General features: G+C 44.6%; 1 protein-coding gene across 1 annotated transcript in view; it reads left to right on the top strand.

Annotated features, from left to right (window-relative positions):
• Positions 1–24,289, top strand: part of MTHFD2L (methylenetetrahydrofolate dehydrogenase (NADP+ dependent) 2 like) — a 356,021-nt gene that overhangs the window by 52,877 nt on the left and 278,855 nt on the right. Inside the window, exon 2 of the mRNA XM_085636486.1 lies at positions 5,982–6,166. Within this exon, the coding sequence (XP_085492612.1) occupies positions 5,982–6,166 (185 nt within the window). The remainder of the gene's footprint in view (positions 1–5,981; positions 6,167–24,289) is intronic.

Raw genomic sequence — 24,289 nt, forward strand, 5'->3', positions numbered from 1 at the left:
GACCTAACCAGAACAAAGAATACACCAGGGCGGTATAGGCTTACTAAAGCCCACCCTAACCTCAGGTGTTGGAAACCGATACACTCACGGTTCTCGTTATGTGCCTTCCGTGATCTCGAAAGGATACCTGTATGGAAATAATCACACAGAGTGCAACACATCAATAAATGACTCTTAACTATGTGATACTGTGTGTTAAAAACAGATTGAAGCAATGTCAAATGTGGAACATAAGGGTCCATTGGATTATGTTGTTCCCACAGACTGTACTCTAACATCATATATGACTGAGAAATAAATGCTAAATGCATATACACCCTACTTTGGGAAACTACTCAATTGGATGCAGTGACCAACGAGTTAACAGAAAAATACCAAAACCAGTGTGATTGCAATTAAAGGCACTCGTGACCAAACGAAAATAAGGCACTCACATGTATAAAGAAAGGGCTGTACTCCTTAGGCAGACGGTGGGTGGCGGGACTACAGGACAACTGTCGGGGATAAACGGGAAGAACGTAATTAACCCGAAAAACCCCAGATTAGTCCGTCAAGTCAGTTTAAGCAACGAGCCATAAGAAAAATAAAAGGAAAGAGACCCATCTTCGGTACTCACATCTTCCAAGTCACCTGCCTGGCTCGTAAACCTAAACGAAACCACCTCGCCTGGAGTCAGTGTCAATACGATCTTCGCGGTAAAAATAGGAGGAATCTCCACATTAACCGGATATCCGGTTGGTGTAAAAAGAATGGAAACAAACAACGGACTCATAGAAAGACTAGAGCGCTGAGTGTTTTCTGTAATTGAAATGTTTAAAAACTTTAATCGTCGATAGGAAGTAGACAAACAAAACACATCACAGACTCAGGGACAATCACTGATCATATGATTTTGGTGAGTAGTCAGTGTTGCAAACGACAACCAAATATCTTGTTAGCATCAGACATGATGATGTATAATGTGTTACTTCTATGCTAAACCCCAAGTAAACTGATATTGTGGAGTGCACATCTGTTAGACATCCTAATAAGCACCTGGGTGGTTAAAAGTAGCATATAAACTGTAATCATTGTTAAGCCCAAGAATAGTATCGGTCTATGTGAAAAATCAGGACCACTCATTTGCGTCTTAAAACGGTGCCCCACGGGATATTATCGTTAAGACCAGTTACATGTGTGGAAAGGCGGTAAATCCAGCGTTGCTCCTTTTCGAACAAGATCGCTGGATTCGCCTGTTCAATAATGGTCCAATGCAGATCATCCACTGTGTGGTTAAAGCGTAAAAAGTGTTCAGTGAGTTTCGTAGTACTTTTTTTACATCGAATGTTGCTCCGATGCTCACCAATCCGTAACTTCACTTTACGTGTCGTCATTCCCACATATCTTAGGTCGCAAGGACATGTAATTAAGTATACTACATCCGCAGTATTACAGTTGGTGTGACTCCTTTGCGTCCAGATTTTCCCTGCTTCCAGGGTTAGGGTTTTAGTTGTAGAGGTAAGATAACAAATGCTACACGACCCGCAGGGAAAATGGCCAAGCACCGGTGGGAGACCCCAAGCATTAAGGATAGACCTGTCCGTGGGTGTATCGGAATTCCGTGGTCTGGTGTGGACAAGGGAGTCCTTTAAACTGGTGGCCTTTTTGTACGCGAATAGAGGTTTATCCCATTTGATGTTGTTGCTCTCCAAAATACGCCAATGTTTCTTGATGGACTTAGAAATAGCATTGGAGGCAACATTATAAGTTGTCACACAAGTAAGTGGAACAGTTTGAGATGGTTTGGGATAATCACACAGTAAATTCTCACGTGCTTGATTTCTGGCCCTCTTACAACTAGCTGTCACGATCTTGTCAGGGTATCCTCTTTGACTCAGTTTCTCAGTGAGTTCCCGAGACTGCGTACGGAAATCAGACAGATTACTACAGTTACGCCTGATCCGTAAAAATTGTCCATACGGAAGATTCTCCCGTAACGGTCGTGGGTGAAAGCTTGAGAATGTAAGGAGGTTGTTTTTAGCTGTAGGTTTGTGATATGTTCTGGTCAGTAGCGTCCCATTGACCTTGGACACAATCACATCCAGAAATATCATTTCATGGCTATCAAAGGTGTAAGTGAATAGCAAGTTAGGATCACGTGTGTTAATCCATACAAAAAATTCGCGTAGGATATTCTCAGGGCCCTGCCAGACGATGAAAATGTCATCTATGTATCTCTTCCAAAAGGAGAGATAAGCTGAGAACGGATTGGTAGGGTCCAGAATATGTTTGCGTTCAAAATCGTAAACATATAGTCCCGCCACACTAGGCGCAAATGTGCTGCCCATAGAAGTCCCTGTACACTGGAGGTACAATGTACCTTGGTACTCAAAAAAATTCTGTTTCAGGGCCAATGTTGCACAATCAATCACAAAGCTTTTTGCTGTTTGAAAAGTCCAGTCAATAGAGTCTAAAGCTTCCCCAATGACCTTGATGGTGTCGTCCTGGGGGATACTGGTGTAAAGACTCTCAATATCCAATGATACAAGAATGGTGTTGTCATTGTCAAATGTTAGATCTTGAAGGGATGCCAAAAAACTTTTTGTATCCCTCAAGTAAGTGACCGTATTCTGGATTATAGGTTTTAAAAAATAATCACAGTAAATAGAAAGAGGCTCTAAAAGAGAGCCAATGCCCGATACTATCGGGCGGCCTGGTGGGGGTGATATGTTCTTATGGGTCTTTGGGAGGGTATAAAAGTAGGGCACTATCCCCTTACCCTTTGACAAAAAATCTGCTTCATGCTTGCTGATATAACCGCTACATTCAGCATGTGCCACAAGATTACAAATAGTAGCCCTCAGAGAGGGAGAGGGATCTGTGGTTAGTGGAATGTAATTCTTAGTGTTACCCAGTAGGCGTTTACATTCCAGATCATAATCAGTACTGTTCTGAATTACGATCCCACCACCCTTATCTGTGAATAGGCAGCTCACACACTTCTTGGAGTCTAACCATCTGCTCCACGACTCGCACTAGGGTTTCCGTTCTGGCTTCAGTTCTGAGACCGTCCTTCTTGAAGTCTCTAAATACATCAAATCTAATCTTGATTTAAGTCAAGGTAGTGCTCCTTGAGTTTTCTTTGGCATTTGATACAGTCCTTCACGTTATTTTGCTTGAGAGGCTAAAAAAGATCTGAATCAGAGACCAAGCCCTGCTACAGCTTAAATCTTTAATTAGCAAGGATACCCAGGTGCGTTTTCTTCCTCCTTTCACCTCTGCAGCAAAACTCCTGGATTGCAGAGCCCTACAGGGTTCAGATCATAGCCCTACCATTTTTAACATATACTTGGAACCCCTGGCTAAAATTGTTGAGCCCTGGGGTGTGAGAGGTGCATCCTACGCTGATAAGACTCAACTCCTTCTGGTGTTATCCATCATCCTTGAGTTCTTTTAAGCCCTGCCTCAAATCAGTGGTAGACTGGATGAATGCTAGTTGCTTAAAGCTCAACTCAGATAAAACTGAGATTATTTTCTTTGGCATCAAGTCCACTCCTGATTCCAACCTTTGGAGATGCCCCGTACTTCCATCCCTGGTGGTAAGAAACCTTGTGGTGAAATTTGACTCGGACCTCACTGTAGAGTCCCATATTAAGGCACTGTCTCCTTCCTGTTTCTTCACTCTGAGTACCCTGACAAGGATTCTGCACCTCATTCCGGTGGAATATGGTAAAACGATTGTTCATCCCTTGATTACCTAAGTTGAATTACTCCAATAGTCTGTCTTTAGGGCTTCCAGCGTTTCTTGTTCAGCATCTTCAAACTGTTCAGAATGCTGCTTCTGCTCAGTTGTTTCTTAAAATTCCCTCCCAGGTCTCGGTATCAAGACATTTACGCCATCTTCACTGGCTTCCCGTGAATACAGGGATCCAGTTTTAGGCACTCACCATTGCCTTTAGGGCATACAATCACAAGGGCCGTCCCTACCGTAGGCGCCGTTACAAGCCTCATACCCAGGTGAGAGCCTTGCGATCCAATGTCAAACTTTTTCAACTCCCCCACATACACAAGGCCAGAAGAGGAGGTAGATCATTCATCTTCCTGGCAAACAGGTTGTGGCATGCCTGTCCTCTTGTTCTGAGATGCAGCCCATCTGAAACTATTTTTAGGAAGGGTCTAAAAACCCTACTCTTTGTTTCCTGTATCAACATTTGTTAATACTATCTTTTCTCGTGGTTTTAATGGATGTTTGTTTCCGCTAGCGCCGAGACTCCTCTTTCAAGGTAGCTCTGTACTTTAAAAAATATATTATGTTGTATTTTAGGCACAGAGAACATGCATTTTAGTACTGGTTAGCTGTGGTAAAGTGCCCAAAGTCCTAAGGCTAGCAGAAACGAATTCAGCAGGAACAGGAGGTTTGAAGACAAAAATTCAAGGGAAACCATGCCAAGGATGCCAGGTCTAACATCAATCAAGAAGTAGGATTCTATGGATGGAAATGGTTGCAACACGGCATAATCTCTTCCTGAAGACTTCATTTGCATAATAGTTGGGCCTATTTTCTTAGGAGTTTGCAACTATTTGCCATTCCTCAAGTGCTTTCTTTTCCGCCAGACAGGGCTCTATGCTAGCTCTTATAGCATTTGTCAGAAACATAGGAAGTGAATGTGAGCTACTGTGTTGTGTCTCTGTATCGAGTGCACGGTGACGACCACTAATTTGACCTCATTAGCTCTGTCTAGATCCGCCATGCAATTCTAATGTGATTCTGCTATTTACCATAATTGCTTTGTATATCTTATGGTCTAGGATTTTATGAAATAAAGAATTGTAAATTATAAATATATTTGAGAATGTCTTTGATTTCTCATAATAAAGGGGAGATTCCCTTTGCCTAAACCCTTGCTTCTATAAGAAATGTTCCTTACTAGTCCATCTTGTGAACTATTAACATGGAAGATGTGGTGAGACCCCTGTCAGTTTTTCACACTCTGTGGATCTTCAGGCTAGCTACAAAGGTTAAGAGGAAATCCAACAGAGGCCAAAAACCCATTAGCTCTCTTCAGTATTTTTATTGATGCCAAGTATTGATGCTGCAAGGTTTGAGCATGGAACATTTAGAGGGATACACTAGCCAGACTCAACATGCTTAGGACCTGATTTAGCGTTTTGAAGGCTGGAATATTGTTCATCCGTACAATGGAGTAAATTACTCTGTTACACTGATGGACACCCCATCCGCCAAATTAAGAGCTATCTGCCAGCAACATGGACACCTCTTAAAATTGGCAGAAACCGCCTCTATTATAGTTCTTGTCATTGCTGTAAAAGTTTGATGGACTTATCTGTCAAACATGATGGCTGGTAGTCAAACATTTACAAAATTAGCTTTTTTCAAAAACTCACTCTCAAAGCAGGAGTTTGTTTTTGAAAAAAGTAAAGCCAATGACCCCCCACACTATGGAGGTGATTCCCCTGGTGAGGGAGGTCTTTCTTTTATTTTTACTGTCTGTCAATGCCAGGTTTTACCAGTCTTCCGACTGCTCACTCTAAATTGAGTAAATGGTCAGATGGCTAACCTCTGATGGCCTGCACTCTGTGAGGCCATCAGAGAAGAATGTCTGCACCTGAGCCGGAGTAGGCTCTGCTGTCGACATAGTGTTGGCATGCATACCTCTAAATTGGGTGGGGGTGACCATGACTTTGGCGGGGAGGTTGCTCCGTTGCAACTGGGTACCCTTTCTGTCAAACTCGAAATCAGCCCCCTCAATCTTGAATTAATAAATTTTGACATTGTAGGTCCTGGCCTTTAGAAATGCCTATTTCAACTAAATAACATTGAGTCAGCTAATGTTAGCTGGGGTTTACTCATTGATAATGTTTGTATTCCCTTTTGCTTGTAATTTATTTTCGAACTATTTATTTCAGAGACAAAATCATTTTTAAATACTTTTGAAAGACATGGTATTTTTAATTGTAAATATATGACTTTTGATTAACAGACATGAAGCAACTATTATTTCCGGGGCAAGGCTTGCCAAACAGATACATAAAGAAGTGCAGAAAGATGTGGAATCTTGGATATCTTTGGGGAATAATCGGCCACATCTCAGTGTCATCCTAGTAGGCGAAAACCCTGCCAGCCATGCATATGTCCGGAATAAGATCAAAGCAGCAGCTACTGTAGGTGAGTAGTATTAATGTAAATTATTTAGAAAACATTCATATTACACTGTTCTGTGTGGTGTAATACAAAATTAGGGCTTCAGTGGTCTTCAGGTTCGGACAATGTCCCTTGGTTGGGAGCTTGTTGAGGGGGCAAAATTTTGTTCATAATGGGTACAAAACTGACAAGGATGAGGGTTGAAAATTCACATCAAACGCATCTCTGAAAACATTTTCCCAAATACTTGGCATCAAGTTTTTTTTTTTAAATTGCAATCTGGTGATAACTGCATGTTTGAATTGCTATGTGGGGTTATGTGTGAAAATAAAAGGTAACAATGACCATCAATTTTTGTGAAACATTTTTCGGAGAATATACACTGCTTTCTCCAAAGTTCCAACATGCTCTAAGCTTCTGATATAACTTAAAATGGTGGGCACACTTGCTAGGTTTTATACTGTATGTGTTTATTGTAATCAATTGAAAAGCACTACTGAATATCAGGTTTTTTTTCTTCTTTGGACAAAATGCCTTAAACCCCCCACACTCTTAGTAAATAATTAACATTTTACATACCAGCTGAGAAAAAATATGATTTTAATGAAGAGCGCACATTAGTCATAAGTCATGCCAATCTTAGTCATTACATGGAGCTGTGGTGGACAATGTGACTCTTCGCAGTTTACACATTGAGAAGTTGATGATGACCTTTCGTGCTAGGATTACGGTGGACGCGGAGAGGGAACCCCCAAATTGCATTCAGCAAGGCTGCATATGGCTGTGAAATATTAAAAGCAAAGAAAGTGATTTGGAATCATCATGTTTTGAGATACAATTCAGATTTCGTAGCACGCAATGATAGTTCAAACTTGAGTAGATTTTTTCTTTCTCCTTTTTCTGTAGCATATAGAAAAGGCAAAACTCCATGAACAGATAAAAGTTAGTCATCGTGAAAGATAGTGGCAGACAGCACCCCGTCCGCAGGGTGGCTGAGGATATTACATCTGCCACTCTGATGAACCACCATCTGCAAAGTTAGATACCACCCTTGGCCCAGTCTCTGTACCTTGACAGGAACCACTGTCCTGCAGTTCTTGTCAAAGTGCAAAAAGTTTGGTGGATGGCCACTGTCAGTTTTAACAGCCATCCACCAAACTTTAAGAAAGTTTTGGTTTTTAAAAAACAGACTCTCAAGGTATTGACAAATTAAAAAAAATAATGACTCCTTCATCCAGGGAGTTTTTCCCCTGGGTGTGAAGGATCATTATTTGTTTTTTTCTTTCCCTCACTGCCAGGCTTTAACTGTTATTGACTGACAGACAAAAAAGGACATCACACTGTCCATCCTACATACGGTGGGCAGTAATATCCTTCCTCTGTTGTCGTAAAGCTGATGGTCATTGCCCCCTAAATATTTTAAGGGAATACCCTCATGCTAGAAGAACAAAATTCTAGGAAGCAGGGTAGATCAACATCAGACTGTGCCATACATATAACGCCTATGTACCCTGACAGTAATAAACCCGAGGAACCTCAATATGTAGATCCTATATAGCCAGAACAAGATTGTGCATGTCCGCCTTCCAAACGACATCCTTCAAAGGGGGGTTAGATGATCAGGTTGAACCTCAAGGATGCATATCTCACTATCCTAATATTTTGATATCACTGGCATTTTTTTCAATTAAATGGGCACAGCGCATTTCTTCCTTTTCAACTATCCTTATTGCCATGGGGTGAATGTTGTGGTGGAATAATTAATAATTAAAAGAATTTCCAACATAAATTTACTGGAGAAGATGATTTACCTATTCCAACACCCAAAGCATTGAACCAACATCTATTTCTAGCAGTGTAGCTCCTATAAGGCTTGGAGATCTTCATCCTTGGTCTCAAGTCTGGTTTAATCTCCAAATACAATTGGACAGCTTAGGTTTCAGGATCAATGTTCTGTTAGCAATCCTTTATCTTTCTGGTGTGAAAGACAGATCGATAGGGATTTGAAGAAGGTTCAAGACAAGGTGTCGATGAGGCAGCTAAACTGGATTGCAGGGTCTTGAAATTGTTAGCTCAAGAGACGGTGTAGATTAAACATATAAGATTATTGAGCACATAGATAAACTGCTGTTGGTGGTCCCTCTCCAGACAGCAGAAAACTGACTCCCGAAATAATCCACCTCTGTCACAATACAAACACATTTATCTTCTAGAGTGATGCAAAACTCCATAGTAAAGAAACACGTAACACATATTATGCATACCCTAAGTGCAACACAGAGTTAATTTCAGCCTCAATTCATGTGATGCTTCCATGAGTACGGCGCAAAGGTTCCCTTAGCAACACAGATCTCTTCATCCCACAATAGAATTGTAATATATTTATTCATACACAATTTCTGTAGAGGTCAACTGAGGGTCAAATGATTGTTAAATCATATGGAAGCATGGAAGACCACATCAATCTTCAGATCATCAGATATAGTTACAGATTCAGTGCTAAGATGAAAGCAGGCTTTCCACCAGAAAGAAATGCTGAGAGAACTAACTGCATCTTCATGTGGATTGCTGAGATCTCACAGTGGACTTTTGTAGTGAAGTCTTTAATAGGGGATAGAACTAATTATTACATTCTGTTGATGTTAAAATGGACAATGTCTCAGCAGCTCAATATGTCAACAGGCTGCAAGGTACCAAGTTCAAAGTCCTGGTAAAACTATTCATGGACAATTACATTATTGTCTTTAGTGATAAACTATTGGTGATGGCAGAGTTCCTCCTTGGCAAGGTCAGCCTCGTAGCAGATTGGAACTCTTGATGGATTAAAGCAGCTGGAGTTTAGACGCACAGATCCCTCAGTGACTCAGGTCACTCATGGGACGTATCTGTTTGCATCCTGTCAACTAACCAGATATATCAGCTTTTGCCCAGATTTAGAAGCCTTTACTGTGGACGCTTTTCCCCATGACTTGGCAGGAGATCTTATTATGCATTTCCTCTATTAATGATGATCCATCAAGTCATGGCTTAGCGCAAGAGACAGCAAGTAGACCTGGTCAAAATAACTCTTTTTTTTTTTAAATCACAGGCGTGGTCTGAAGTCCTTCTGGAACTGCCCACAACACATATGATTCTTATACTGCAGACTCCTCTGATTCTGATGAACACTCTACAGGAAATGCATCCTCTGGTCAGATAATCAGATCATGTCAGCTTTTCCTGATGACAGCAAAATTCAGAGGATGATATCAAGTTCCAGGAATTCCTTAGTCAGTTTTCTTTTATATCTGCCAGGCTTCAACATCTGGTACTAACAAGATGTACAAGTCAGCCTGGAATAGGAGGGCCAATTGGTGTGTAAAGAGACATCTGAAACCTGTGGGTGTAAATGTGATTCACATTGTCAACTAGAGGAACAGAACATGGCCTATAGATCGATGAATTGTTGTAGGTCTGCTATATTGGCAGATGTGTCCATTACCGATGCCTCTGAGGTAACATCCTCCTGTAAGAAAACTTCTGAAGGTCATTCATGTGGGCATTACTTGGGAGCCATGTTACTCTTCTTTATGGCATGTGAATTTGCTTTTGGGATTTCAAAGTCTTGGTCTACAAGGAGAACCTATCACTGGAAGAACTGTTAAGTAACTTGACTATGTTACTTGTGTCTTCCGTCGTATGGTTTTGAATGCTAGGCTTTAGACTTTGATGGGAGGATGTTTACCCTAGAAGTGTTCAACTTTGTGATGGCTAAAATTATGATAACATCTGCTAGATCCGTTTCTTGTGTGTGTGTGTGTGTGTGTGTGTGCGCGCACATGCGTGTGTTTGGTGCTTGTGTACATGGACGTGTGTTCAGTTATTAAGAAGAATCTAGACCACACACATTGGGTAATGTACAATTGGCATACTTCTTTTTGAAATGCAAATATAAACTTTACATTTTCATTAAATAAAAAAAAAGCCTCAGTTACATTACAGAACTGCATATCTCCAAAATTATTTTGCATCTATATGTATATGCTGACAACTGTTATCATTAATAAATACATTTAGTAATATTTTAGAGCTCTATCTGCCAACATATAACCATGTACATGTAAACATGTAAAGTACAATATTTATACTTATTTATTATGTAATCAAAATTACTCAAAGTTAAATAAAGATGTAATTTATATTAATTTGGTTATTTAAAAAAATACATTTATTTTTAAACTTAAAAGGGTATAATTTTCAATAATAAATAATGAACTATTACGTACTTTTAATTCATATTTACTTCTTATAGTATTAAAATAAATATATTGCTTTAAATTACAGGTGGCTTTTTTAACAGTATTTCCTATAGTGTTTTCTTTTAAGTCCCTATCTTATTATTTTCTTTGGGAGTGTTGCAGTACCTGGATCTAGCTTGGGGTGGTGCTATATTTATTTTTGGTATGATTGAGAGTACCTATAGTTCTGTTTTGGTTTCTTTTTGGCTCTGGTAATTTTAGAAGAGCAGTTTGTGAATAGCAGTGGTCCTTAGTGGGGGATGTTTGTTCTTCCCTACCCTCCTCTCTAGCCCTCCATTTACCCCTCCTGACTCCTTCCTGTCATTTATTTGTAAACATTGCCAATTTTCCAGCTACCTCCACATTTACTACAAAACTGTAGGTGTATGTGTGCTGGGCTGCAGATTGGTGACAATCTTTGCACAGAACAGATAGGAGAGGTAGTAACAGACATCAGCACATAGGTTAGTGAATAGCATGTTGTAGTTCCTAAGTGGGGCTAATCAAGTACTAATAAACATACTACAAAATGCATTTCTTTGCACAGAAAAGAAAGGAGAGGCAGAATCATAGACCTTAACTCATCTGTTAGTAAATAGCATATTGTAGTATGTGAGTAGGGCTATTGTAGTACTTCTAAACGTAGTACAAAATGCATGTGAATAATCTTCATGGCAAATTTGTGTAGGTAAAAATTCAGAAAATGACTTAGGTGTTTGATAAAAGCCGGAAGGGTTCTAACCGCGCCCCAGGGTTACTAGAGTAGACAATTTATTAGTATCAGCTCTAAATTATGCACCAGTAATATCTAGTAATTGGCGTAAGTAATATGCAGGTGGATTGATTCTCAAGGCGCGTGGGATTGCAGACAAAGGGCACCCCTGTCTGGACCGTCTCTGCAGCCGTATTATTCCAGAAGTGTGTCCATTTGATTGTACTGTGGACGTGGGATTGTGATAAATAGCCAAAACGATTTTCTATAATTGTGGAGTAAAGCCACACCCTTCAATACCAGCTCTAGGAAAGACAAGCCCACTCAGACACATGCTTTCTTAGCATCTAAAGATAGAAAGTTCACTGGTACCTTTTTCTTTCTTACCTTCCTGCCCAAATATACCACTCTCATAATATTCTTGTGGGTCTGTTTGTCTCAGGCAAAGCCAGATTGGTGTGGATGCACCAAACCTGGGACTACCTGTTCCCTTGGCCAGAATTGTTGGACATAACCTTGCATCCATGATGAGTAAACACTTAGCATAAGTGAGGAGCAGGGAAGGGGCTTTTCCCTGGATTAGATTTCACCGTCACTACATCCTTAATGTTGGAAATCAATAACCTTTGCTTATTATGTAATTTGATTAAACAGAACAGCCAAGTTGGGGGTCTATCTGTGGGCCATAATTTTTATAGATAGTTCCTGTGAAACAATCAGGCTCTGGGGCTTTTGACAGATTCAAGGAGCATATGGCCAGAGAGATGTCATCTAACAATATTGAGTATTCCAGAATTTCCACCTGAGAATGTGTAAGCTTTGAGATATCAGCTTAAGTTATATACGATAACTGCTTATCAGTCAAGTAGGATTCAGCTCTGTACATTTTGATGTATATTTCCTAAATTCCTCTTACCTGTCTCCCTTTGAGAGAGTTTTCTGCCTCTTTTCTGAGACAATTACACATAAATATCCCTTTTCTATTTTCTCACAGAGTTGGCGAGCCAATCATGTCCCTACCCCATTGTTAGATTCAATTGGTCCCCTTTTGTGATGGAAAAGGGGCAATTGGCCCTATTAATAAAGATATTTTTGAGCAGGCCCTTAATGTTGACCATTTTCCTCATACTTTTATGAGTAGAGGTTAGTCCGTACACTTGTTTGATACTTAAAGTTCATACTTCAGTTTGTGAGGAATGGATCTTGCAGAGTACATCTATTATTAAGATTACATTTCCTCTTATCACTGCTTAAAATGCGCCCCAGACACCTAGAGATAAAATCTTGCAATCCTCATTAATTTCATTATAATCTCTAAAATAGTACATTATTTCCTCTCTCTCAGAGTGGCAGAGGACATTACATCCTCCACCCTGACGGACCACCATCCGTCAAATTTAGAGATGACCTCCCACCCAGTGGTCAATTTTGTACATCGAAAGTGACCGATATCCCACCATTGCGCCATCTTCATGCATGGGAACACTGTGGTATATAGATATGGTAGGACCCATGCACCAGGATTCATAGACTAACATTTTGCCCCTAGTTAAGGGGTTGGAATGTTATTTGAGCAATTTAAGAGTAGTGGAGTAGAAAGTTTGGAGTGCAGACATGGAGCTGTTTGCAGTACAGGCATGGTTCTATCCCCATTCAACAGGGCCTTTTACAGCAGCTCTACAGTAAATCAGCAAGTTGTAGGGGAACAGGAAGCGCAGCATGCCCATACTGAAAATTTTGCAATAGGGGCAGAAGGCTTTGCTAAAAGCAATTCAACTCTGTATAAGGTTAACTTAATAGAAAGAGAGTGTTCATTTATGATTTGGAATTTGTTTAAGGAGGCTGGAATTTCTGGGTTCAGAATTACCAATTCCAACAAACATTTTCCTCCCTTGTACTGTCCAAGTACAAGTTAAACAGACTTGAATAGGGAATGAACAGCAATTGTATTGTTTCTAGGTCACATTCCATAGTTCTGTTGAATCTTGCCAGTTTTGAACTTCAATTTACATACCTTTTATGAGCACGTGATAAATTGAAGCTTGTGGGCTATGGTGGGTTGTGGAGTGGGGGTGGGAAAGGTTTCAGGGAGGAGGGCATTCTGTATTGTGGCTGGGGTAGTGTTCCAGGCTTCCCCTGAGCATGTACGTGTTCCCTTTGCTTCTGTATATGTGTGTTTCTGTTCAAATGCACTATTATAAAGTTAGTCTGACAGTTTTAGGTATGGACATGTGTAATCTAAATGCTTAGAGATAAATACGATTTTGGCAGATTACAGGATTTTTATATCTTTGCTAATTAAAATTAACTGACCAACAGTTTTAGGAAGGCTAGCTTTACTTTTGAACAAATTGGTTAGCACTTTACTGTCTTCATGATAAGCATGACTTGAAACTGACTTCTCCTACCGCCAAGCGCGAAAAGGATTTATTGCCAGAAGCTGTAGGGCACACCATGGCCATTAAAATGACTTCAAGTGTATGCAATTCAATGTCATGTCAGCTTGCAGTGTGGTATGTAGCTTTCAAAGTGCTGCTCGCCACAACTGTGTCTACCACTCTAGATCACTGAATATTTGTACTTGTATGGACTATACATACAATGAAAATGTATTGTGTCTTGAAAATATCATGACATTGGCGGGTTGAATGTTTGCATAAAATAGCCTCTTGTTCGTTCGAATGAGGCGGAAGGGCTCATCCAACAGACAATAAAATATACCTGTGGGTTGATCCAAGATGTAATTCGCAATGTCTCAAAGCAGTGACTGCAGCTTCCAGAGCCAAAGAAGCCAGTGGCTGAAGGAGGCTGAACTAAAGCACCTTTCTGTATGAAGAGTGTCTGTATTAATTATAAAATATGAATGGAGCAAGGAGCAGTATATGTTGAACCTAAAAAGGAGAACAAATTACAATAATTAAAATGTATATTAGCAGGAAATGTTTGTGTAATATTTTGTTTATTTGTCTTATCTAGAATAATCTGGTCATTTCAGAGACTGATTTGCGTCAAGTAATTTGCATTCTTGACACTAGGAACCCATATCTTCTGTCCTCGTAGATATATGTGCTAAGTTTGACACCATCAAGCTACTCTTATGAATATCTCTAGTTGGTGCATGGGTACTGATGGGTTGTCTTTTAACAGGACTTGTCTGATCGATCTCATCAAATCAGTATTGGTAACTACTTCTGTAGCTCTGTAAACTTGCCTCGGGGAGGATCTCCAAAGAACCATCATGCACCCCACCCTCCTTAATCTCTACTTTGAACCTCTTGGTGTGATCCTAAAGAACTATGGCAGGTTAGACCCCAATATGATGATGATAGACTGCTCTTTCCTAAGATTTCCTCGTCCAAGAATATTTTGCATCATGCTTAAATCCATGTGTCTATCCTGGATTGGATAACATCCCACCACTTTAAACTCAGACCATTACCTGAAAATGTGCAGTATTCCACTCTTTCACTGTACCGATATTGTCCGCATTTAGATTCACTCCCCCAGTATTCTTGATTGCAATCCTGCCATTTTGGAATATACAAATCATTAGGAGGCATTCTTGAGAAAAGAGTCAGCTTCTAAGCACTACTTATTTATGTGGCTAGTGATCCAATGCCAATACCCTTAATCGATCAGGGATCGATACTTCCACAAATCACTACAATGACCCATACACATTCACCCAGTATCCCTGATGCGCTGGGGTCAATTTGTGTCATTCATTCTTATTTCTCATATAAATCTCCTGAGACATTTATTTAAGTAACTAATAATGATATCAACTCTTCCTCTACTTGCAATGACATTATTTAGGGGGTGAGATGTCACACCACTGTGACTTCACTTACATTTTGACTATACTATTGTTCCACTTCCTTTCCCATAGTCTGACTCTCAGTTCTTTCACATAAAATTTACAAAAGTTACATTTAAACATTCTTTATTCAAATTAAACATCATCCGTGGAAGTTGTTGCCTTTCACGCGATCGATCACAGCCCTTGGCAGGCATTCAGCATCACAACCTTCAACTCTAAGGCATCTTCTGCTGTGTTTCACGCTTCTGGCTACTTTGTCATGACAGTCTGTCTCCCATTCTGAGCTCTCCCTTTACATTGGTCAATTTAAGAAAAGATGGGTTCTAATCCAATCCACTAAAACAAATGAAATATAGACATTCATTAATCATATGATACAGCAACCCTCACTGTTTACCACCCACCTGTGTGTGATTCCCCATTAGTGTTACCCAGCATAAGCATTGGGCAATAGTGGCATTATTTATTATTTAAAAGCAGGATGCAACATGCAGCTACTAATACACATGCGGCCTATTTGTGCAGTAGTTCTTGTTTCCTTTTAAAGCACACTGCAAATACAACTTTAATTCTTTCATATATTAATTCTCATTACTGCATACATGCGCAAAGCAAATCGCCTTGTGTTTATGTGTGGCGCACATTAGTTCACTATTTCTACTTACTGTTAGTACGTATTATGGGGGTACTCGATCCGAGCAGCTTTCAATTTAGCAAAACCCTGCTCCATCACTAGGAAAAGACACACTTTCAGGTGCATTTATTGTGTGGCATCTGACAGTTTGTGCGTGAATGTGATCTCAAGACCAAGTTTCTCTTAGTTTTTCAAGACTTGAATTTGGAAAATATCTTTTGGCCAATATCCCAAAAGCACATCCGGCACCGTTGAGAGCAATGAGATGCAGCGGCTTGCTTTGTCATTGTAAGCAAACATTTTTATTGCATCCTTTTGTACTAACACTGCATTGTCTTTCTAATGAATCTAGCTAGATCACTTCACATGATGGTCCCATTCACCCATAAGACAATGCATTCATCCACATCTTCCTTGACCAAGAGGTTGAAATTGCGGTTTCACTTAATATTTATAGTGCCTTGTTTCTGATGTCTCCAGCTCAGTTTCTTGTTATGTGTTGCTTCCATTAGAAGCATCTATTGTGAATGACTGTATCAGATGCCATTATTCACTCCTGTGATGTACCAATCATGAAAAAAGTTGTTTCCCACTGTTGCTATGTTATAAGAGAAAGCGATTGCTTCCCTTGTATTTCGTTGCCTTGCCCAATAGTGTTGCATCCCGAGCAACTTGGCAAATAGGTGGCTGGCTGCCTCATTGTCCTTCTGCTGTCTCTCCTGTGTATCCACAGATCAGATAGAAGTGGACGAAAATGGGTGGTGTGTTGTCTGCTCCAACCACTGTCTCCCCTGTCATTAACAGGTCTTTCCAGACTTGTGCTTACAATGGAAAACAAGCTTTGGGAAGGGAAGCTGTGTTATCGAGTCGGCTTGATTATTGCAATGCCTTACTGTTGGAGTCCCCAAGGTATCTGATTGGGAGACTCCAGAGGATCCAGATAATAGCGGCTAAACTAGCCTTAATGAGACCACGACGATCTTCAGCCTATCAGGCTCTTACAGAGCTTCATTGGCTTCCAGTAACACAGAGGATACAATTTAAGTCACTCTGTATTGTTTTTAAAGCTCTGCATGGCTTTGGACCTATACCGTTGCAGAACAATTTTTTTTTTTTTTATAAAGTTTTTATTGTGCAGAGAAAAAGGGTACAAGCAGGGGCCTACAACCTCCTGGGCCGGCCGCTAGTATTCAAAATGATCGAACAGGTCAAAAAACATTGACTGGCCCACAGGGGCTCCGCTAAATTACAGAAGATCAGCCTGCACAAAAGAGACGTCAGGATATACTCTTTTTACATAAATATCAACAAAAATAAAGAAAAACAAAAAGCAAGGCGAAAAACATTGAAAGGGCGTCTAACCACAGTAGAGGAACTCCACACCCGACCACCCTGGGGTGGTCAATAAAAAGGAGGGGAGTATGAGAGGGAGGGGGGGGGCCACGGGAAAACCAAATCTATACACAGATGAACAAATTAAGCAAGGAACCCTCAAGGATCAGGGGGACAAGGCAACCTCAGACGTATCCACCAGGGGGGGAGAACAGATAGTCCCTCGATACACATTCCACTGACCCCAGATTCTACCCCACGCCCCCGGTTTACCACGAGCCACATACACCGTCTTCTCCCTGAACATGCACCAGTCCATGTTCTCCTTCCATACGGACACGGTGGGAGGTCGTTGGGAACCCCAAAGCTGCGCAATATCTCTCTTTGCGATCATGTTCCCAAGGGCCGCCCACCGAGCCTGGGCCGCATTATAGTCATTGGGCTCCCACACATTCAGAACACATCGGCGCACCTCCGGCAGCAGGGCGACCCCAGTGACTCGTTTCATAACATCATGCACCTGGCGCCAATATTCCGCCACCTCGCGGCACTCCCAGAGGATGTGGAGAAAGGTGGCACTGAGCCCGCAGCCACGCTTACAGAGCCCGTCGTCAGAAAACCCCATTGAGACCAAACGGGGACCCGTCACATAGACACGATGGAGAATCTTAAGCTGGACCAGACGGAGACGGGCCGGGATGGCAACCTCCTTTGGGGAGGACAGCGCAGACTGCCAGTCCTCGTCGTCCAACTCAACCCCATCACCCGTCCACGCCTCCCAAAGTCGCACCAAGAGATCAGCCCGATTATTTATTAGTTTTTTATAAATCAGGGAGATAGTACTGTCGGGGACGTGGCCGTCGAGTATACGGTCCTCGAGAGGCGAAGAAACAGGGACCGTGGTCCCCTCCCCAAAGACCGAGAGCAGGGCGTGCCGAACCTGGGCATAGCGGAAGAACTCCCTTTCACTAAGCTCGTACTGGCTCTGAAGCGCCGCGAAGGATTTAACCGCGCCTTTAACCCATAGGTCCCCCACTCTGCTAATGCCGATCGTATCCCAGTGCTCAAAGCCTTTCGTTGTCCAGAGGCTTCCCAACCGCTCTGAGGCGAATAAAGGAGTAGCACACGTTAAACGCTCACTCCAGCCCACAGCTACATTCGCCGCCTTCCACACCCGTACCGCAATCCTAGTAGGGCCCGTGAGGGTCCTTCCGACAGATCGAGAGTAAAGCGCTCTGTTATGGTTACCGCCGGGAAGCAGGAATTTGTCCATCTCATATGCCGGGTTCGAACCAGGAGCGTACGTAGCATGGTTAATGGCAGCCAGCTGGGAGGCCCAATAGTACCTTCTAATGTCAGGAAGCGCGATGCCCCCGTCATACCAGGGAAGAGTCAGCTTTGCCAAAGCGATGCGCGCACGACCGTCCCAAACCAGTCTCCTCTGCAAACTCTCCACTTCCCTAAAGTAGGCCGCCGGAATGATATCGAAGGAGTTCTGGAGTGCGTAAAGAAATCTGGGAAGGGACATCATTTTAAACAGTGCTGCGCGACCAAGTGGAGACAAGGGCAACTTACACCACCAAGCCGTATCCACCCTCAAACGCCGGAGGGGAGACAGGAGATTCTGCTCGTAGTGGGCCGCCGGGTCCAACGAAACGTACACCCCCAAGTATTTAAAACCGGATTGAGATGTTTGGATCGGAAGCCGAGGCGGCAAAAGAGGAAGGCCACCGGAGATAGGATACACGCAAGATTTGGACCAGTTAATTATCAAACCCGAATTTCTCCCGAAGGAAGTAAGAACATCAAAAAGCACATTGAGCGAGTTCCGCGGCGAGGTGAGGTACAAAAGAATGTCATCCGCGTACAACGAGACCCGATCCTCGAAACCCGGGGCCCACCGGATCCCTCTGATCGAGGGCTCCCAGCGGAGCCAGGCAGCGAGCGGCTCCAAGGCGAGAGCAAAGAGCAGAGGGGACAACGGGCACCCCTGCCTAGTACCCCTCCCGAGAGCGAAGGGCCGAGAAACCCGCCCATTGACTACAACCTGGGCCATTGGTCCCGCATAGAGGAGCTTAACCCAACTAATAAATCCCTCCCCAAAGCCAAACTTCGCCAAGACGGCCCAAAGGAATGGCCACTCGATGGTATCAAAGGCCATCGTGGCGTCTAAGGAAACCAATATGGCCGGTTCAGAGAAGGACTCCGCCCTAGCGAGGACGCCATGGAGACGCCGCAAGTTAAGAGCGGTATTACGATGCGGGATAAAGCCGCATTGATCCGGATGTATCAGGTCACATATAACTCTCAGCAAGCGATTAGCGAGGACCTTGGCGAGGATTTTCGGTTCGGCATTTAGTAGGGAAATAGGCCTATACGAGGCACAGCGGTCTCGTGGCTTACCGTCCTTGGGAATCACAACTATGGTAGCCAGACGCTGGTCGTCGGGAAGGGAACCCCGCTCGAGCGACTCCAGAAACATACGACGGAGGAAGGGCGCGATTTTATCCGGGCGTAGTTTATACAGTTCAATCGGCAGTCCGTTGGGGCCCATAGCCTTGCCCGAGCGAAGGGAACGAATCGCGGTAGCGATCTCGTCGACAGACAGGGAGGCCTCCATCTGCTCACGATCCTCGACGGATAAGCCGGGCAAGGCAATATCCCGCAGCAAGAGACGAGAGTCATCCTCATCTCTATCAGATACCGGGGAGTACACCGCCCGGAGGTGGTCAGCAAAACACTCCACAATCTCACCCGGGTCAGTCACACACACTCCATCCGAAACCCGAAGCTCCGGGACCACACGATTCACTCTCTCCTTCTTGTCCAACCAAGCAATCAATTTACCCGCCTTGTCCCCGGCATCATACAACCTACCCTGCTGCTCCCTATACATGGTCTTGGCAGCGTCAGTAACAAGAGACTTATATTCAAACTGCTTCAAGCTGAGGGCGTGGAGCCCGTCCTGAGTGACACTGCAGAACAAATTTGAATGGTATGTCCCTACCTGTAATCTTCGCTCATTTTCAGACAAATTGGTCAAAGTGCCTAGGTTTAGAAGAATAAAATTGGGAGGAAGGGCTTTCAGCGGCGCAGCTCTGGAACAAACTCCCAACTGAACTTGGACAGATGGAAGACCTGCTGCAGTTCAGGAAAAAAATAATGACCTGGCTTTTTCCTAGAGTATAATTTTCAGTCCTCTCCCTTCTTAATGAGCCCTGTCTTCGGCAAGGTATTCATATCTCAGAACCAGGATACCCGTAGGGTGATAGTGTGCTTTATAAGTTCTGATAACATTAACATTATGTATGCGCCCCCTCAAACTCCCTCCCCCCCCACCCATCCCCTGTTCTCCTTAGCAGGGGTAGATGATTTGGGAAGGCATACATGAAACAAAATTGAGAAAAGTAGATTTGAATAACAGATCGTTTTCACCTCAGGGTGCTGAGTGGTATCATAGAAAACTCAAGCTTCAGCTGCACTCCTGTTATCGATTTGATGTCCCTCAGAGTCCTTTGGTGAAAAGCATCTCATTTATTCACTGTTACCCATCTAAAGTTCTGTATATTTACTTACCTCGCTCAGTGGTATCTCCGTCCCTCATCTATCATCATTGTTACTTGTTATAACCCCATGCCAGTGGGTATTGATGTTTTTTTTTTCATAATGCTGTTGTGTTTCTGTATCCAATTGTATCCTTTAATCTGAAAGAGACACGTTAGTGATAGATTCCTTATCTTAGAATATTCCCCAGGCGTCAGTCTGGATCCGGAAAGTTTTCTGCTTAGTAGTACCCCTGCGTGCTAGTAGGTGGAGCCGTGCGGCTCCGCGCCCATCACTGGCGTAGCGCGTGCCGGGATGACGTCACGGATGTTACTTAGATGCCACTTATGCACGGTGACGTCAGTTCTTTCTTTTTCCGCGCCAAAAGCGCAGATCCGGATTGAGCACGTACCTCGGTCAATTTTTGACCACTTTTTTGACACTTTTTATCTCCTTCTCTTGTCTCTTGGTGCATGAAGGGATGCCCGGCTTTAAGTCTTGTGGGTCGTGTCGGTGGCGGACCCCCATGATGTCTGCCTCTACTGCCTGGAGAACGACCACGACTCCCGGGATTGTCGGGACTGCCGTGCCATGGCCCCGAAGGCATTACGGGAGTGGCGCTGGAAGTTGCTGGTGGTCCAGCACTCCTCTCACCACCGCTCCGGGTCTAGGGACCATTCGCGGGACCGCTTGCGGGACCGGAGCCGTCGCTCCTCGGACTCTAGGTCTTCACCTTCAGATTCCGGTAAGCGACGCCATAAGAAAAAGTTGAAGAAGCGTGTTCGCTCTCTAACGTCCCCTGGTCGCTCCCCGAAGGTGGACGAGGGGGACAGGGGCTCCGCCCCTGTGGCTCCTCTGGAGCCTGGGAGTCCCGTGGCCTACCCGCTATACCCGGGTCCGTCGGCGAACCCGAACAGAGGCAAGAGTTTCTTGCTGCCTTGGACCGCCTGTTTAGGCCTCGGGCTCCCGTTGGTGCGCCTGCAGGCCCCGCGGCCCGTGTCCAGATCCTGTTGACCCGGCAGTACCACCTCCGGCGCCAGCCCCGGAGCCAATGGATCCAGCGCCCGCGGCTCCGGCGCCACAAGGTGCAACGCCGCTGGCTCCGGCCCCGGCGCTGCCCTTGGCTCCGGCTACAACTCCGGCCCCAGTGCCGCCCCTGGCTCCGCCACAGGCGCCGCATTGGGTGCCGTTTATCCAGCCCCTGCCCCGGTTCTCTGACCATTTTGTTCTGACCTGGGACCCTCATTGGGATCTGGTTCTGGGTCGGCACCGGCCGGCGCTGCTCCCGGCGCTGCTCCCGGCACCGCTGGCCCCCTCTCCGGCTCCGGTCCTGCCGCCGCGGCCGGCTCCTTGTACCCCCCTTGCGCGGCAGTGTGACTCCGAGCAGGATTGGGTGGATGACCTTCAAGATCAAGGGGTATTTCGGAGGAATACACCTACCTGACGGACGCTCTGCTGCGCACCTCTGCATACCTGGGGAGTGGAAGCGCTGTGGTCTCCCCCGCCGCCATTTCTTTTGCTGGCCGCCGTGTGGGGGGACTATAGCCCCCAGAGTTCCAAGCGCCACTTCCCGATTCCGCTTCCTGCGCGCCCGGAGGCGCTTAAAACTGCGAGGCTCCCTCGGTGGAGCGGGGGGCATTTCGGAGGAATACACCTACCTGACGGACGCTCTGCTGCGCACCTCTGCATGCCTGGGGAGTGGAAGCGCTGTGGTCTCCCCCGCCGCCATTTCTTTTGCTGGCCGCCGTGTGGGGGGACTACAGCCCCCAGAGTTCCAAGCGCCACTTCCCGATTCTGCTTCCTGCGCGCCCGGAGGCGCTTAAAACTGCGAGGCTCCCTCGGTGGAGCGGGGGGCATTTCGGAGGAATACACCTACCTGACGGACGCTCTGCTGCGCACCTCTGCATACCTGGGGAGTGGAAGCGCTGTGGTCTCCCCCGCCGCCATTTCTTTTGCTGGCCGCCGTGTGGGGGGACTACAGCCCCCAGAGTTCCAAGCGCCACTTCCCGATTCCGCTTCCTGCGCGCCCGGAGGCGCTTAAAACTGCGAGGCTCCCTCGGTGGAGCGGGGGGCATTTCGGAGGAATACACCTACCTGACGGACGCTCTGCTGCGCACCTCTGCATACCTGGGGAGTGGAAGCGCTGTGGTCTCCCCCGCCGCCATTTCTTTTGCTGGCCGCCGTGTGGGGGGACTACAGCCCCCAGAGTTCCAAGCGCCACTTCCCGATTCCGCTTCCTGCGTGCCCAGAGGCGCTTAAAACTGCGAGGCTCCCTCGGTGGAGCGGGGGGCATTTCGGAGGAATACACCTACCTGACGGACGCTCTGCTGCGCACCTCTGCATACCTGGGGAGTGGAAGCGCTGTGGTCTCCCCCGCCGCCATTTCTTTTGCTGGCCGCCGTGTGGGGGGACTACAGCCCCCAGAGTTCCAAGCGCCACTTCCCGATTCCGCTTCCTGCGCGCCCGGAGGCGCTTAAAACTGCGAGGCTCCCGCCGCGTCGCGGGACGCGCGCGGGCGGCGCCGGGCTAAGCCCGGGCAAAGGGCGGGCCCTCTGTGGCCCTCAGAGGACCGATTGAGGCCGGGACGGGCCACCACACTAACGTGTAAGACGTTATAAGACCATATAAGTAATCACACGGTGGGAGCGTTCTGCCCTTTTTATGGTATATTGAACGTGTCGTATTGTTCTTAACTTGTTCATATTTGGCTATTAGGTTTCATCATTTGTGTTGGTGTTGCCATATTGTGCCATAGTTCAATAGTTTAATATAAGTTTTAGGTTTTCCCAGGGGTTTGCCAAACATGGCTAAAGCTATTGCTAGCAGCAAATCCTCGACTACATCAACATTAGATAACTACTTATTCAAAGTAGTCACCAAAATTAACAGCGATAGGCGTAAATCTTTAGGACAGGGTTCAAACTCAACGACTACTAGCCCTTTGTCAAATAGCATAGTCACCTCACTCTCTCCCCTATCTCCCCCATCACATGCTATGAACTGTTTAATTGAGAATAATGATTTGTTAACCCCGGGCGATCAACTTCCTAGTGAATTAGAATCTCCCAAAGTTAATAGGGATTTAGTAACCGAAGTTAATGAGACCGTAGAAGACCCGCCGGACCTGTCAACTCAGAGAGTGCTAAGATCCCGTAAACGCACTCATTTGAAACAGGGTTGCGTACGAAGTACTCATAAAAAGACGGGTCCTGCTTCATCAAATCAGGTTACCAAGGAATTAGCCATTCCTAATAACTCTATGGCCAAGCTAGACTCTCATCAATTTGATTCCTTGGTAGGTCTCCTAGAGTCCAAAATCCTGAAAATTGTCGAACCCTTAGTTACCAAGATTGATGAACTATCTGCTGAGATTGAAGGCCTACGTAATCTTTTGGCACGTAAGAATAATTCCTCTGGGAATATGACTAGAGTAGCCGAGGGTCTACCTGCATCTGCTGACACCCCCAGGTCCCCAAAGGATACCCTAAACAGTGCAGATCCACCGGTTGTTGAACCCACGACAAATGGGAACAACACTTTACTTCCCGAAAGTTGCTCAAGTAGTAATAATGTAATGGCAAGCACACATTTAGGAGGAGCAAAACCAGATCTTCCCCCTGACTGTGCCCCATTTGTTGTGGTGTTAACAAATGTACCCCCCTTGAAGGATGTTGCCCAGAAAACTACCCCAGAAACCCATGAATCCCTTAAAAATAAATCAGTCTCGTGGCTAAATAAGCACTATGGTTTTCCAGCACATTTAGCTCACCAAATCTTAACAACGAGAAGAGTTTCCTGGGTTGGGCGCTCGCGCAAGACTATAAAGGGG

The sequence above is a fragment of the Triturus cristatus genome, chromosome 2_1 (genome assembly GCF_964204655.1).
Source record: "Triturus cristatus chromosome 2_1, aTriCri1.1, whole genome shotgun sequence".
NCBI classification, from domain to species: domain Eukaryota; kingdom Metazoa; phylum Chordata; class Amphibia; order Caudata; family Salamandridae; genus Triturus; species Triturus cristatus.